The sequence below is a fragment of the Phoca vitulina genome, unplaced genomic scaffold (genome assembly GCF_004348235.1).
Source record: "Phoca vitulina isolate PV1807 unplaced genomic scaffold, GSC_HSeal_1.0 scaffold41, whole genome shotgun sequence".
In the NCBI taxonomy this organism is placed as follows: Eukaryota; Metazoa; Chordata; class Mammalia; order Carnivora; family Phocidae; genus Phoca; species Phoca vitulina.
This window is the reverse complement of record NW_022589744.1, coordinates 14989674-15006575: the sequence shown is the minus strand read 5'-3', so window position 1 is coordinate 15006575 and position 16902 is coordinate 14989674. Positions and strand designations below refer to the sequence as shown.

The 16902-nt window shown below is 51.1% G+C and overlaps 1 protein-coding gene across 5 annotated transcripts in view; it reads right to left on the bottom strand.

The window, feature by feature from the left end:
* The window catches only part of LOC116647806 (E3 ubiquitin-protein ligase RNF213-like), an 81077-nt gene that overhangs the window by 28091 nt on the left and 36084 nt on the right, over window positions 1–16902 (bottom strand). For all 5 annotated transcript variants that reach the window (XR_004302397.1, XM_032429325.1, XM_032429326.1 and 2 more), the window contains exons 22-34: window positions 15339–15475; window positions 14891–14986; window positions 13751–13869; window positions 12871–12990; window positions 12253–12398; window positions 11915–12053; window positions 11685–11823; window positions 9339–9530; window positions 8175–8320; window positions 6841–6995; window positions 4992–5210; window positions 4465–4646; window positions 3731–3851 (exon numbers count right to left, since the gene is read on the bottom strand). Coding sequence is in view for 4 of the 5 variants with exons in the window: in XM_032429325.1 (XP_032285216.1) it covers window positions 3731–3851; window positions 4465–4646; window positions 4992–5210; window positions 6841–6995; window positions 8175–8320; window positions 9339–9530; window positions 11685–11823; window positions 11915–12053; window positions 12253–12398; window positions 12871–12990; window positions 13751–13869; window positions 14891–14986; window positions 15339–15475 (1911 nt within the window). In the remaining variant the exon portion in view is untranslated. The remainder of the gene's footprint in view (window positions 1–3730; window positions 3852–4464; window positions 4647–4991; window positions 5211–6840; window positions 6996–8174; window positions 8321–9338; window positions 9531–11684; window positions 11824–11914; window positions 12054–12252; window positions 12399–12870; window positions 12991–13750; window positions 13870–14890; window positions 14987–15338; window positions 15476–16902) is intronic.

Here is a 16902-nt window from a genome sequence, read left to right as displayed (position 1 = left end):
CCTGAGCACATGGCCCTCCTTCCCCTCCCCCAGAGGACCGCCTTCCTAAATTCCCACGTTCACTACATTTGCACGCGTGCATGAAGATCATGTTACTGTTCTGAATGGGTTTAGCCTCTGCATCAGTGATGTCCCGCTGTACGTAAGTTTTCGCTGCTATACGTAGGTCCAGATCACTCCTGTTAGCTGCTGCAGGGCACCCACTGGCAGATATACCAGTTACTTGTTTTCTGGTTAACGGGCATCTAGAATGTTCCCTTTGTTCTGCAATTACAGTTCTGCACCCAACATCCTTCCATGTGTCCGCCTGAGTATACCAATGGGAAGTTTCTCTAAGGCACGTGTTTAGAAGGGGAAGCACTGGATTTTAGGAGATGCACATCTTCAATGACATAAGATAATGAGTGTGATGGGTGTGCTTCTGGAATTTTGGGCTCAGGCATGATGCGTGCAATAGATATCATTATCAGCATAAAGAGAATCCCCTTCTCTTTCCAGTTTGCCAAGAGTATCTTTTTTCCAAATTACAAATTTTATTAAATGCTTTTTCTGTACCTTCTGAAATGAGCATTTAAGGTTTTACCTTTTAATTTGTTACGTTAGCTGATGACATTTATGATTTTATGATTTCTGAGCTATCTCTGAATTCCCAGGATTAATCTCACTTTGAAATATGTGTTGCTTTAAAAGATTTTATTTACTTATTTATCTGAGGGAGGGTGAGAGACAGAGAGAGAGAGAGCATGAGCCGGGGGAAGAACAGAGGGAGAAGAAGACTCCTCGCTGAGCAGGGAGCCCGATGCGGGGCTCGATCCTGGGACTCTGGGACCACAACCCGAGCTGAAGGCAGATACCCAACCAACTGAGCCACCCAGACACCCCGAAATGATACGTGTTTTTAATACCTTGCTAAATTTGATTTGTTACCAACAGCCTAATTCACAAGGAAGCAAAGGATTTGAACAGACATCTCCCAAAAAAGACGTACAAATGGGCCACAAGCACTTAGGAAGGTGCTCGACATCATTAGTCATCAGGGAAATGCAAATCAAAGCCATAATAAGATGCCACCTCACACCCATTAGGACAGCCATTATAAACCAAACCAAACCAAACCAACCGAAAAATAAGTGTTGGCAAGGATGTGGAGACAACGGGAACGTGGTGCACTGTGGGTAGGAGTGCAGTGGCTACAGCCCCTGTGGAAAACAGTTCAGTGGTTCCTCAAACAGTTAAACACAGAATCTCCATATGGCCCAGCAATTCCACTTGCAGGTAGATCTCCGAAAGCATCGAAAGCAGGGACTCAGATACTTGCACACGTTACTCCCTGTCGCCAAAAGGTGGCAACAAACTGAATGTCCATTGGTGGGTGGATGGATGAACCAAATGTGGTCCACTCACACAGTGGAATATTATTCAGCCTTAAGAAGGAAGAACATCCTGATGCCTGCCACATGGATGGACCTGGAGGACACTGTGCAGCCAGCCACTCACAAAAGGATAAATACTGGAGGATTTCACTTGTGTGAGGTCCCTAGTCATCAAATCACAGAGACAGACAGTAGGGTGGTGGGCACCAGGGCCGGGAGGAGGGATGGGGAGTCAATGTTTCATGGGGACAGAGTTTCAGTTTTGCAAGATGAATGAGTTCTGGAGACAGACAGTGGTGATGATAGTACATCATCATCACATGTGAATGTGCTTGATGTCACTAATCTGTGCACCTAAAGATGGTGAAAATGATACATTTTATGTAATGTGTATTTTACCTCAATGAAAAAACAGCAGTAGTCTAGTGGCTGGACGCTGGTTGGTAAGGATAGGGACATTTCAGACTAGAAAGCTGATGGCCTTATGATCCACACACAACATCTGGTAAGACTGTCCCATGTGACCCCGTGGGAGGCAGATCACAGGGCAAGAGAATCTACGTACCAACATCTATCTATCCAACTATCTACCCATCCATCCACCCATCCACCCATCCTTTCTACAGAACTAAACAGAACATCCATCTTTTCGCAGCTTTTGCCAAAGTCCTGGGGGAGGCTTTGCTGACTGTGGGCGCAGGCTCACTCTAAGTGGCCGCTCTCAAAAGGTGGCCCCAGTCGAAGATGAGTTGAGACCCCAGGCCTCGCCCGGTTAAGCCTTCCTTCCCAGCCAGACGACGGGAGCCAGCCTTGCAGGCAATGTTCCCCCTCTGGCCTCTTGTTGTGAGTGGCCTCAAGGGTGGTCTTGGAGGGGACAAGGAGAGCATGAGGCCATAAACACGAGAGCCTTCAGGTGTGAAAATGCATGAGAGAAGACCTCTGGCTCTGGTCATTCACACCCAGATCTGACTGGGAAGAAACACACCAGAAACCCAGCAAGTTCCTGGGGTGACTTTACTGGCCTACAGACCTCCCACACACCTAGCCTGCAAAGGCCCGTGTGTGTGTGCGTACCGGCGTGCAGGGACCTGGTAACTTCTCTTTTGGCTTGCCGGCCACCTGGCCATTAGGAGCCGCACTGGACTGGCTGGACGGATGGAGCAGCCCCCGGGGCTCCCGGCCAGTGAGGGGGCAGGGCTCGCAGACAGGCTACAGGTGCCGTCTGTGCGGGAAGAAGTGCACCATGGGTCCCTGTGCTCATCCTGGGTGCCAGAGCACCAGCTTTTTCTAGAGTTCTTTCTCCACTTTCCTCTCATCAAAAGAACCTCCAGGTTCTACCTGGGCGTATAACCACGCCACCCGAGATGTCCCTACCTCCCCTGTGGCTAGGTGAGGCCATGACTGCCTTTAGGGCAGTGAGCTATGACCTGCAGTGGTGTGGACATACTCTGGCTTGTGCTCTCAAAACGGCCCATGCTTCGTGTCCCGTGGCACATGACGGCAAGAAGGGCCTTCTCAGACCACGAGGTGGAGGTTGTGTAGTGAGGACAACAAAGGGACAACTCAGAGGAGCTGGGGCACCTGATGGGGGGGAGCCGTCCGTTGCCCCGGACTGCTTAGGCTCACACGGTCATGTGAGAGAAGGCCTAACATTTTGTTTCTGCCATTGATACTCTGGTCACTGAGAAGGAGACTGGCTCCTGGTGTCCATGTCAGCCTCCTCAGAGCGTGCCCCCTGCACGTCAGAGCCTGGACAGCTAAAGCTGTTAGATGCACTCGTGCGAGGCTCCAGGGGTAACCGAGGCAGAAGCCATCTTTGGCTGAGTGGCCTTGTTGCTGAGTGCGTGGGCACAGAGATGGTGGCTTTTCCTGCAGGGGCACTGTCCTGTGCGTCGCTAACTTTATGAAGGGTGTCAAGTAGCAGAGGTCCCAGGGTTTCCTGTTTCCTTGGTCCACCACAGCCCCTGCTTAGAAGCCGATAGCCCAGTGGCACTCTCGTGCAAACCTGGCCTCCCCAGGGACCACACTGCTGGGCTGGGCAAGTCTGAGGCCACTGGAGGCCTGGGTGGAGCCGTCCCCCGGGTTCCAGAGCATCTTCCCTGCCTCAGCCTGAGTCGCTTCCATTCCTGCTGGGGAACCCTGACTGGCGCTCACGAGAGGTAGACAAACACCTGCACATGGCGGATGTCATGGCCGGTGTGATAAAATCACGCTCCTCTGCACTTCCAGATGCAACTCTCAGCTGGAAGGGGATGTAGCGCCCCACAGATAAATGTCCGATGACGCCTCAGGGCCCTGCACCCTAGGAGGAGGCCCGCGGGTGCTGCTGGCTCAGCCAGCCCGGCCCAAGCACTCACCTTGTTCAGCAGGAAGACGTACTCAGTCACCAGAGCCTGCAGCTCAGGAATCTGGCTCTCAACCCCCAGGAGCACGTGTTCCACAAAAAGGGCCACGGGGAAAATGCGGTTCCAATGGGTTCTGTGAGAGAGGGCTGTCACTCCCTGAGCTCGGACAATAGCGTCTGAGACGCCAGGCGGAGGGGGCAGGGCAGGATCCGAGAAAGGGGTGGGGTGAAGGCAGACGGAAGACTGTGTGCTCCCAACCCCCAGCCACCTCCCAGCCACCTCCGTGTCCCCCACGGCCTCCCTGAGACTTGCAGAGCAGAGGGGACCAGGGGGCCATGTCCTACACGCAGCCTGTGCCGCCTGAGTACTGCCTGGCTCTGGACGGCCAGCACGGGACGCCTAGCCTAACTGCTCGTCACCTCTCCTCTGCCCTGCTGGTGCCCACTGTCCTGCCTGGGGCCCCTTCCCACTGCTCCCTTCTGCCAGCATTTCTCCCACGGGACCCCAAGCACCCGCTCCCTTCTGTCCCGCCTACACCCCAAGCACTCCCTGAATGCGGTTTCCCTCTCTGTGTCTCCAGCCTCAGCATGCTGCCTGGCACAGAAGAAGGTTCAGCAGATGTGATGGGATGTGAGTGAGGAAAGGACCCTTTTCCAGGGCAAGAGAACCCCACATGCCTGGGACCCGGCCAGCCGCAGGTGAGCACATGGGGAAGGGATGGGTGCGGGCCGGGCTGCCGGTCTCACCTGACTTCCCTGATGACATCTCTGGCCACCCTCCCGCAGCTTGGCAGGTACCCGTCAGAGCCCAGGAGCTCCAGCGGCATGGACAGATTCTTCACCATCTGCAGCCACACCTGAGGGCTGGGCTGCAGGATGTCCCTCGTCAGCACCTCCGTGCAGGCCACTGCTGCCAGTGCATCCAGGGTCTGGGGGACGGAGAACAAGCACCTGATGAAACAGCACCCTCACCCCTTCTCGCTGCTCTACGTGCTAAGTCCAGAGGTCCAGGCTGTGACCCAGTGTGTTCTCGTGCTCCAGGCTTGAGCCTCAACTTTTCTCGTCCTGGGCCATAGAAGGCATGAGTCAGATGTGCTCCTCGCATCTCTGCCTTACTCAGGCCCACCTGCCCCGGGAAGCAGTCTCCCGTGCAGAACACGGCTCCCGGGCTTTCCCATCCCGGGCAGCCCTGGAAGCAAACCCCCCCCACCCCCCCGCTCCAGGAAGGCCAAGCCCTGACTCTGAGCACAAACTGTCTCCACGAGAGGCCATACCAGCTCATGTCCGTCCAATCTGGTGTTCCATGGGCCTTCTGTTATGTTGTAAAATAGCACTTGTAGAATCTGGGGGTAGACAGTCAAGATTCTGGACAAGTTCTGCAGCCGGCCCCTGAAGTGCTGATAAGCGAGGTGCACCCACGGTAAGGAGACATATTCCTCCGGCTTCCCTGCCTGCACTTGATTAATGCAGGACCCCAGTGCCACCTGCAAAACCTGAGATGAGAAACAAGCTTTTATCGTACGTCTGTAAAATACAAAGAAAAAATACGTTTTCACAGTGGAAAATTTGAACTGCTCAGAAATGACAAAAGAGAACATTAAAAACCACGCACACTGTTACTGTCCCTGGGTACTTTCTGGTGTCACCCCTTCTAGGCATTTTATATCCATATTCTGCCTCCGTTTTGTCCTCAAATTACAACCACGGTGTACTCCTGATTTTCCCCCACTTAATATCCATTATGAACACTTCCGTCATTAAATACACTTGAAGAACACCATTGTTAATGTGTGCACCAATTACAATAACCATTCACCAATCAAATGGCTGTAACTTAATTTGCCTCACCTTTTATGATGGACAATTAAATTGTTTCTATTTTTTCGTTTTAAGAAACAAAGCTAGAAAGAACATTCCCGTGGGTAAAACGTGTGCCCACATCTGATCATGCTCTCGGGACAAAAACTCCGGTTCAGATTTTGTTAGGTTCCCAATCCCTGCCTTCAGGCTTTTCCAGGAGCACTGGCTGATTCCCAGCAATGGAGGAGTCTCTGGCCTTGTCACAAACCAGTCCTGCTACGTGGGCAAGTGAAAGCAGTATCTAAAAACCACTCATGTTCTGTTGACTTAACAGTGAGGCTAGCTAGTTTTTCTAATGTTTCTAGATCTCTGTATAAAATTTAATTCTTAGTTTATATAACTTCCAACTATTTTTTAAAATTAGAAGACTCTCTGAGGCACCTGGGTGGCTCAGTGGGTTAACTATCCGACTCCTGATTTTAGCTCAGGTTGTGATCTCAGGGTCATGAGATCAAAATCTGTGTTGGGCTCCAGGCTCAGTGGTGAGTCTACTCAGGATTCTCTCCGTTTCCCTCGGCCCCTCCGGCTCTCCCTCTGGGGACCCTGGGATCATGACCTGAGCCAAAGGCAGATGCTTAACCGACTGAGCCACCCAGGTGCCCCAAGGAGACTTTCTTATTGATTCCTAAGGATGTTTTATTTCACTTTATTTTTTTAAGTAGGCTGCATGCCCTGTGTGGAGCCCAGCGTGGGGCTTGAACTCAGGACCCTGAGATCAAGACCTAAGCTGAGATCAAGAGTCAGAGGCTTAACCTACTGAGCCATCCAGGCCCCCAATTTTATTCTATATTTTTAAGTAATCTGTACACCCAACATGGGACTCGAACTCACAACCCTGAGATCAAGAGTCACACACTCCACTGACGGAGCCAGCCAGGCGCCCCTAAATTCCTAAGAATATTTTATTAACCCTTAATCATACTGGTTGTAAATATATTCTCCTCAAATTTGTCACTTTCTTTTTTTATGTACTTAAGTTTGAAATCCTTCGGTCATCGGAAGTATCATAATGTCCACTAAAATTTCAGTTACCGTTATTGTCTGTAATGATCAGTTAAATATTCACCTAATTTTCTTCAAGAGAAACTCCACATTTAAAAAGAAGGTGTTACAGGGAAATTGGAGGTCTTCCTCGTGTTAATGAAAAGCCCATGGTTTGGGGGCCCCAGGTGGGGGCTGAGGGTCACACACTCAGCAGTGGAAGAATGGCTTGCACCCGTCCATGTGACGCCAGCATCACCCCGCCCCAGACCCAGCACTTACCTTCAGTTCTTCCCACGTGGACACTCTCATCGTCAAGAGGAGAAAGTCCTTAATGTAGCACATAAACAGTTCTCGTTGCCATTCTACACTGAGCTGAGCAAGAAACCTGCCCAGGGGGGTCTGCCGAAAGATTTCCACTAACTTCTTCGACACTCCTGCAGAGGAGAGCAGTGGAGGGTATGGAGGGAGAACGTGAGGCGTGACTCTTGCCCTGCATTCAGAACACCTCGCATCTCCTGGGGAAGGGCAGCTCTGCAAGCAGTAACCGCGGATAAGGCTCCGCTGAACAGCGGCTCTTGGCAAAGGGGAGCGAGCTGCAGGATTTAATGGTCCTTTCTAGACATTTGAGATGTTTTTCCAGTGGAGTAACAGAAACAAAGGCAGAACAGATGTTAGATTTGTCACCAACAGCCTAGCTGGCCCCCGAGGGATGAAACGACCTGAGACAGACCAGGCTCTATGGCTAGCAACATAATGTGCTTCAGGAACCCCAGGGTCCAAGTGGGCCAGGAATGAGTGGGCTGCTCTTCAGGGGCTGGGGTCACGTGCCGCTTAAACCAGAAAGCTCTGCCTCTAGTGGACGAGTGCAGGCCCCTAAGTCACCTGCTGTCACAGGAAAGCAGGGTCAGTTAGGGTACGGCCTTGAAAAAAAGAAACACTCCTTCCTCAGGATAGAGACTGCTTCAGTTTGTTCAGAGAAAGTTGCAGAATGTGTACCCACAGAAGTAAGATGGTCAGGTATTTTGACCTTTTGTTTTTTTTTTAAAGATTTTTACTTATGTATCTGAGAGAGAATGAGAGAGAGAGAATGAGCAGTGGAGAGGGGCGGGGGGGGGAAGGGGGAGAGAGAGAGAGAGAGAAAGAAGCAGACGCCCCGCGGAGCAGGGAGCCCGATGCGGGGCTCTATCCCAGGACCCTGAGATCATGACCTGAGCTGAAGGAGGCAGACGCTTAACAGACTGAGCCACCCAGGCGCCCCTTGACCTGTTTTTTTTCAAAGGTAATACCATAAGTAAACTTTGAAAAGACTATCTCACATATGAAAGATGACTTTTGCAAAAAAGCATGCACTACCCCGGATTTCCGGGGACGCCTATGGCCTATGGCCAGCCTGTCTGGCCTGTGACGGCAGAACAAGGAGCCTCGTGGTTCAGGACACTGACCGCTCAGTTTGGAGGAAGCTATTCCACTCTGTGGTCACTGTTGGGAAAGGCTCACTTAGGGACATCTCCTGAGTGCTGGTGCCCTAGCTGTCCAGAAGCCTCCGAATGGCAATGACCCACTTATGACGGCGAGTCAGGACATGTCCTGTTTCACCACATCCCTGGGCTCACCTTCAGCTCCAGTGATGTACTGAGCCTGGACCCACAGTTCCTCCAGATAGTCCTTGATTCTCCAGCTAAATGGGACGTCACTAGACACGTCCTCGGGAGGGCTCATGTAGTTCTGCACCGTGATGTAGGGCATCTCACTTTTAGGTCTGCAGTCAGGCAAAGGAGGACAAAGGACAGGATCAGTGAGAGGTTGCTCGAGGCAGGAGACCCACACTGATGCCAGTTCCTCTCCATGCTCAACAACACAGGTGCCTAAAAGGCTTCAGAGGCAGCCTGCTGGCCCATTTCACAGCTCAGGGCTTCTATTACAAAGGAATCCAGGATGTCCACAGATCATCTCTGTCTCACAGACAAACAGAAACGAACCAAGGCTGGGAAGAGTCAAGCAGGCTGCCCAACGTCTGGGCCAGAACCGGGTCTTGCAGTGTCTGGACCTACCCTCACCCTCCACCTACGCATATAGAACACGGCTTGTCTGAAGCAACCCTTTCCCTCACGGTCAACGGTGCCTTGTCTTCTGAGTAAGTGTTTCCACTGGAGATTCAGAATCCCAGTTACCTCTATACTCTTTATTCACCCATACTCCAAAATTGAAGCCCCTGAAATCCAAGAGGAAGCTTTTGGGAGGCCTGCTGAGAGTGAGTTGCGCAAGAGCAGGCCCAGGGTGGGCCGTGTGGGTCGTGCTGCGGAGTGAGGAACAGACAGAGCCCCACAGATCAAACAGCTCTCTGAAGCACAGCCTCGCCAGTGTAGACGAAGCTGAAGCTGGCAATTCTACCTGTGACGGGTGCTCCGGAAGCAGGGGAATGAGGAAGGGGAATGAGACCAGGATTTCTCAGAACCTCCCAGAACTCCCATTTGTTACTGTAATGCCATCACCCTCAGGCTGCAGAAGGACGCAGCATTTAAAATATATGTGATGCAGGGGCGCCTGGCTGGCTCCATTGGTGGAGCGTGCGACACCTGATCTCGGGGTTGTGAGTTCGAGCCCCATGCTGCGTGTAGAGAGTACTTAAAAATAAAATCTTAAAAAAATAAAAAATAAAATAAATGTGATTCCAAAATTGAAACCTAGGCTTCATCAATTACTTGGAAGAGCACATGAAGACTTCTGCTGCATTACAATTTTTTCCCCTTCCCACAAAAAGAAACTCTCCTATTTACCTCGTATCGTTTGTCACCAGAGGAATGTTCAGAAGCTTCATGTCCCGGAAAATAAACATCCAAAGATCTCTTGTCCAGGATGGAGAGTCTGGCCTGATCAGTAGCTCGAGGTTGCTGTCTCTGTCCAGGACAGATACCATGCTCGCCAGGAGAGGGGTCACCACACCCTGGACCCGCTTCCAGAGGGTCTGCCTGCAGCGCAGGAAGAGGAGATCTCATTCCAGCTCGACCAGCACACGCTGCCGTGGAAGTCCCGCCTCCTTTCGACGTTTGGCTCCTTCTGGGCTGGAACAGCAGGTCTGGTCTACCGATTCCACACTATGGCTACAGCAGTAAACGCTAACTGCCATTGTTTTTAAGTACTCGAAGAAAAATTCACAGATAGAAACTTCTAAGATTGGAGGCAGGACTGGAACGGACCTTAATTCTACATGGAAAATATGGTCATTGGTTCCCTGAAAAGGCCAAGCAGCATTTGTTGAATTCTGTTATATAGCTAATTTCCCACAGCAAGTTGTCCAGACTCTATAAAGAAAGAGGGACCATGTGGCATTTGGGGAAAAAATAAATGTTACTCTAAGGAAAAAAAAAAAACAAAAAACAGTTGTGCAAAGAATATAATAAAGCACAAGGCAAAATAAATGTGTTCCAGGTCAAGCGAAACAGGAAAGCACCTGTCTCTCTAGAAGGTAGCTCCTGTTGACGGTTGTGTACGCTGGATCTGAGTGTTCACATATCCAGAGGAACATTTCACTGCTTCTATGAACTATGCTGTCCTTCGCTGTTACCACGAAGTTTATACATAATCATAAACTCTGTAACACAGTGTAACACATCTACTACCAGCTAGTCAGGGAGACCAATTCAGGCTCCATTTTGAAAAGAAGAAAGAAAGATGATTTCCTTCTTAAAGTATGTGGTGTGCAGGGACCTGGCGAGAATTCACAAGCGTCTACTGAGGAAACAAAGCATGCTAACAATCAAGAGAGCACTTGACTGAAGGAGAGAGCGCCCACATCGGGGAAGTACAGAAGGCCGGCTGCAGGGCACCCAGGAAGGCGTACCTGGACAGGCATACAGACCTCGGACGTTAGGAACAACCAGGACTATCACGCCTTGGATTTTAATCCCTAGGGGGCAAATGACTTGGGTCCCAAGTACGTGGATGGTAAACAGAGACAGATGTCGAGATTGTGAGAGTGGGCTAGCAGGCTTCAGAGCCCGCCTGACAGCTGACACAGGGGACCTACAGGTGTGGTCCTGACCACTCCACGAAGGTGTGTTCAGAGAGCACTGGGGCAGCTAAGGGGGGCCAGCCCCGAAGCCACAGCCCCCGGCAGAGCAGACAGAAGTGGGGCCATGTGCCACTCGGAACACCTGGCAAGTGTGGGAAGTCCGGTGGCTGGAGAGGCACCAAAAATGCAGATTTTAAGGAGTACTGATGTGAAATTAAGTATTTAGTAATATCTGTGAGGAATGACCAAGGAAACGATCTAGATTCGGATCTGATCTTCTAAAATTCCTCACTCAGAAAGTGAAAGTAGGAAAGACATTAAGGGTAACTAGAGAAGAAAACTGACGCAGAAATCCCCCCACAGCAGAAACCAACACCGACAAGCTCACACCTTCCCCTCAACTCTGGGCTCCCACATTTCTCTCCTGCCCATCACACAAAGGCAGTGTCCCCGAAGCCACACGGATCACAGCTGGGAAGACCGGATGGGAGGGGCTTCAGGTGAGCTGAACGTTCTCTCAGAAGTGAGGAAACCAGGGGCAGAGTGACTGTCACACGCCCACGAGGACTCTGCGGACGAGGGGAGGCCGAATCTTCCTTGGGGAACCCACAGCATCCTGCCTCCCTCCATGACACGGATTGTCTTCACTTAGTCCTGAAAAAACGGTCAGGGTTTTACAGAAAAAGGACCATGGCCGATGAATGAACACTCCCGAGTCTGATGTCGGTGGTTATCACGTAACTTCAACCAAGCTGCAGGCCTGGGACAGTCATTTTCCCTCCCTCCCTGCCTATCACCTCCTCCACAACCTACAACAGCAGCTATCTCTGTGGGACGAACACGCGGGCCAATGTTTACATCCTGCAAGAACAGGTGTTCCGTTTCTGTTGTTGTTAGGACAGAACGTAAACATGCAGAAAAGTAGAGAAGAGTCTAGCAAACCCCATGTACCCACCACCCGGACCATCCTGCACCTTTCCGAGAAAACACGTGACTGCTCTGAACCGCTCAGAGCTTTAGGAAGAAGCAGGTGGCCGAGCCATCCACGGCCGGGGCACTCCTGCCCCGCCACCACATCTCGCCCCCCCACCAGCGCCCTTCATCCCGGTACCTGAATGTGCCTGCCTCCTGGAGAGCGTCCTGATTCAAAGCTTCCCTCGACACCCACGCCTTCACGTTGAAGAAGCCGTTCTCCTCCTGCTGCTCGAGGAGAGCACAGAGGCGCGCCTTGCACACCCTCAGGAAAGCGGCTGCAAAAGAGCAGAGGAGCCGAGTCCTGGGCATGTCCCACGGGCACTCGTTAGGGGGCGCCCGCCTGTGTGTGACCCCGGGGCCCTGCACCTTTCTCCGTGTCATCCTCATTCAAGAGGCCGAGAAGAATCTCCACTCTCCGCATGCCGCGCGGGCGGCCCTCCTGGTCCCTGAGCATGCCCACGGCACCCTGTACGCAGCTCTGCAGCAGGCTGGTGGTGTCCACGATCTGCACGTGTATGGCGGGGACAGTAAGGCCTCCTGGCCCCGCAGCCCGCCCCGTCCCTTTGAGGGCCACTGCCGGGGGACTCCACCGTGGGGAACCCTGCCCTGGTCTTGGGCTTCTACTCCAGGGGTGAGGGGGAGGCCACCTCCAGGGTAGCCTGGCCTTCCGGGAGGCCCAAGAACGAGAAAGAGCCAGAACTCACATTACTCCTGCCTCGCTCAGCGCATCCGCTGCCCAACAACTCAGAGCCTTCTGTTCCCAAGCCCGCCTCTGCCGCCTCCCCTGACCCTGCAGCCTGGGTTTCCTCTGCCTCCTCCCGGCCGTCTCCGGCCCCGTGTCCTGGCTCCGCTGCAAGAGAAGCACAGGCAAGAGGCTGGGGACAGGAGTGGCACGTGGGCTCTCCCCACAGGCCTCCCGGCCCCTTGCCCCCGCTGCAGGCCCCACAGGAGAGGCCACGGATCATGTAGGCTGGCCTCTGACCGGCCCCGTCTGTGCGGGCCACCAGCGGCAACCCTTCCTCCCGTCCAGGGTGCACAGCTGACACGCAGCCCCGGTGACCAGGGTGTGACACGTGGCAGAGACCCCCACTTCACAGCCTGCTGCGTCCACGAAGACCCGCTTTCCCATGTGGGACTCCTGACCAGTGACTGGCCCTGGGAAGGAGCACTCGTGCCCCACCGGGGCAGGTGCAAGGACTCAATGGGGACAAGGGCACGGCCTGGCCCTCACGGGACAGCAGTGCACCTCCCTGCACCTCTGCACCCGTGGCTGCCACTCCTACCGTCCTACCTACATTCCCAAAGGCTTCCTCCCGACTTACACTCAGGGTTCTCTTCTGGCTTAAAGAGCTGGCTGATGGCCACATCCTGCAACTTAGTCACATCTGAAACCATGACCGTGGACTTCCGGAGATCGTCAATGTGCACAGACTGCCACAGCCCTGTGGGAAGTAAAAGCCACCTGGAGTCTCCCCATGCCTTTCCTGGCGTCCTCTTGTCAGCCACAAGCTGTTTCAGTACACTGCTGCTCAGTGACGTGTGCCCTGATGCCCAAAGCCTGGAATCCATGCAGAAACCACCTGGCTCTGTGTCTACGCCAGTGACCAAAACGTGAACATCGGTCGTAAGAATGAAGAGAACTGCCTTTGTGTAAAGGATATCTGAAAGTTTCTGAGTTTTCTTACATTTTGTATTATACTTGCTGCGTCACAGTTAGTGAAGAGTGTGGGAAACTGGCCAGACGTGCCTCCCATTCTCTAAACTGTTATTTGCCAATTTCTAGAATACCAATTTCCTTAACATATTAGTTGGTTTAGTTCTTAGAAGAAAAAGAGAGAGAAAGAGGTTTAAGAGAGCATTTCCCTCCCTCCAGAAACAGGAAGAAAGTATTGGCGCTTCTGTAAAAGGACCAGCCGGCAGGATCTTCTCTGGGTTGTCCGTGTTACGAGGGGCAAGGACCCAGAGAGGCCAATCAAGCGTTTATCTACCGGTCTATAAAGGGGATGCCGTACGCTGGAGCAGCAAGTCCAGACATGAGTGTTTCCCACGGTAACCACTGGTAAGAAAGCTCACTGAATCTGAAATGAGTATTGCTGAGATTAACATCAATGTTCTAATTCCAGACTTGTACACCATGGGACCAAATTAGAAAGATCTCAGACATGATCTAAATAAGCATTTTCACTAACATTTTCATCCTACCTCCATGGAATCCCACGTAGGATGCTCCACTTCCCATCCGGGACAGTTTTGTGATAAAATAGACCAAGATGCAATCCTTATTGTCTTGCATCTTGTTGATTTCATTTATGGCAGAATACCTATTTTAAAACAAACAAGCAAAGACAAAACAAAGAAAACAAGCAAATAAATAAAACCAAAGTCGTGAAGTGGCTGAAGGGTGTCCTATGAGTGGTCGTGTTCAATCTCATGTCTTTTTAGTTTTAGATAAATTTCTTCTTTTTTTAAGATTTTATTTATTTGACAGAGAGAGACTGAGCACAAGCAGGGGGAGTAGAGGAGGGAAAAGGAGGCTCCCCGCTGAGCAGGGAGCCCAATGCGGGGCTCGATCCCAGGACCCCGAGATCATGACCTGAGCCGAAGGCAGACACTTCACCGACTGAGCCCCCCAGGTGCCCCGAGATAAATTTCACACCCTCATGCTCACTGTCTCCTCTCATGAAAGAAGGAAGGCAAGCTCTGTCCCAACAGGTACATTTTCTTCCCCACTCCTGTGTCCCTCTGCTTCGAAGTGCCCTCTCCTTATTGATCAGGAGCCCTGTCCTACAACCCTCGATGGGTAAGGCTAGCTGAACTGTCCATCCTGAGAAGCAGGATTCTGTGAACCCACAACCATGCTATGAAATATGGCTTCCAATGCCTTCAGAGGCCCAGAAATCATCTTTCCCCTAACTTAATAAGAGAACAGTTAATTCTAAAAATACCAAACTTCTGCTATTTACTAATACTATGAAAACGTCCAATAAATACAAATGAAAGCTTTTACATACTGATTGCTCTTGAACTTGCAATATATTCAAATTGTATAATTTAACACCAATAATTACCAAGACATGTCTGCAGACAATACGTTCCTAGGATATTGTTTCATATCCTACTAATAATCTATTATTTACACCTCTTGACATTTTACCATTTTTGCCTTGTTTTAGCCTTTTCTCTAACCCCTTATCTGTGAGGAACAAAAAGCAAGAGTCCTTTTATTTTTATTTCTTTGTTTATTCTAATACCATACTGTTTTCAGGGAAGAAATTCTTTAGGAACTCCTGAATAAAATTTGAGCTTTCTGGGTAGTTTCTGAGAAAAATAACAAAAACATACTTAGCTGAAGCGATGAGCTGAGCACTACGGACTCCATCTTCAAAATCTGTTTGAATAATAAGGATTTTACATCTGGCTACGTTAGTTAAGCAGTTTCTGAAAGAAAAAGGAAATTGTCTGCCCTAAACAATGGGTGATAAAATTCCCTGGAGGGATGGGAAATATGAAGGAATTTATTGGTGTGGAATCACTCCGGCAGGGTTCTCTATGCGAGTGGAGAGCACACAAACTCCAGTAAGTGCTTCCCTAAGAGAAGGATGCCCATGCAGAAGGCAGTAGAGACGGGGCACAAGGAGAATGGGACACCGTCTTTCTCCGTCACGTGTCCTTGGTGTTCACTAACCAGGGCTGGTGCCGGCACCAGTGGTCCCTGAAGTCATGCACGTAAAGCACAGAGCGGTCAGCACTGGGGGTGGAGGGGACACAGAGGGAAGGGGGGAAGCCTCACTGGACTTCTCTGAGGAATGAGCTCTTGGTGTCAAACTGCTGCAGAGACAGGACCGTGGGCCTCAGAGCTCCATCCATTACTTCTGATTCCAAACTTTCACAGTCACGGCTGGTCAGCAGTCTGGAGAAAGTGGTGATCTGCAAAGTCAGGAAATGCTAATTATTTGCTAGAATTCAAGGAAGGTTGCAGGTCTGCTGGGATTAGAAACATGAGAATGTTAAGCAAATATCTTCTATGGGCCCAGCATGCACTGTGCATTTGGTACACAGAAAAGAATCCAAACCCAGAGGAGTTTTAAAAAAATGAGGCAGTGTTGAGGCAAACAGAACCTATGAAATCAAAAGGTATCGGAGAGAAGACTCATCCTGTCCCCAGGTGCCTTCAAATCTCCTCGGACTCCAGTGTCTCTTCCTGCCTGGCCCCTCCTAGAAATTCTGATGATCCCTTAGGGCTCAACACAAATGCCATTCCTCCCTCCTGGTCTTCTGCATACTTCCAGATGGAGTTCAAATGGACAGTGCTCCTTCCGCCCCACAGTTATGACCAATTCTCCTGTAACACTGGATCACACCCCCCCACACACACACAGAGTAACCCAAAATACTCCTTATGGGCGTGCAGATATCATAGCTCCTGAACCCCTAACTCCAGGCTAGCCTTTCCACTGAGCTTCTGATTCCTATATCCAACTGCATGACAGATGTGTCTGCCTGGATGCCACAGGGGCATCAAAGTCTGTCCCAAACGGAATTTACCACCAATATTTGTGGCTCATTCCTGGACTATAATTAACCAAACCTCCAGCCATCCAAGGAAGAATCCAGGAAACCATCCCTAGACCCCTTCGCCTTCCACAGCCCCCAAATGGAGTAAGTCATTAGCTCTGCCGATGCACATCCTAACTATTTCTCAGTTCCCTCTACCCGCTCCTCTACTTTGACTGAACTGGTACAGCAGCCTCCCTCCCTATTTCTCTGTGATAAGTCTTCTTATCAGGCTTTCTCCTCCCTCTCCCAGGCAATGGGACACACCTCAATATGCATTCCTCTATCCCTCCCCTCTTGACGGCAGACCCAGCTCGTCAGCACCGCTGATCAGACCCTCCATGAAGTCCCTCCAATGGCATCTCACCCCCATCTCTTGGCCCTTGCACCCTCGAGCTTCACGCTGCCTGGCGACCGGCTCCTGGTTTCTGGCAGAGACGGCACTGTTTCACACCTCGACACCTTTGCTCAAGTAGGAACCTCTGCCTATAATACTTTCCCAGACGCATTTCACAATCTGCTTGAGGGTCCTCTGACCTCAAGCTCTCATGGGCATTGCTCCTTATTGCCCCTACGGATAGCACCGTCATGTGATGCCCATGGCATCCGTTCACAAGTCTTACACCGCATGATGACCAAGGCCAAGAACTGTGCCAATGCATTCCTATATCCTTGGTGCCCTCAGCACGGTACTCAAATGTGTCACTTCATTTGCTGAAGTGAACACTGTATATAATTTTACTATCAGCACAGAGCTCTGCACAGAAACAGGCACTCAAAACTTGCTTTCATTGAATTTT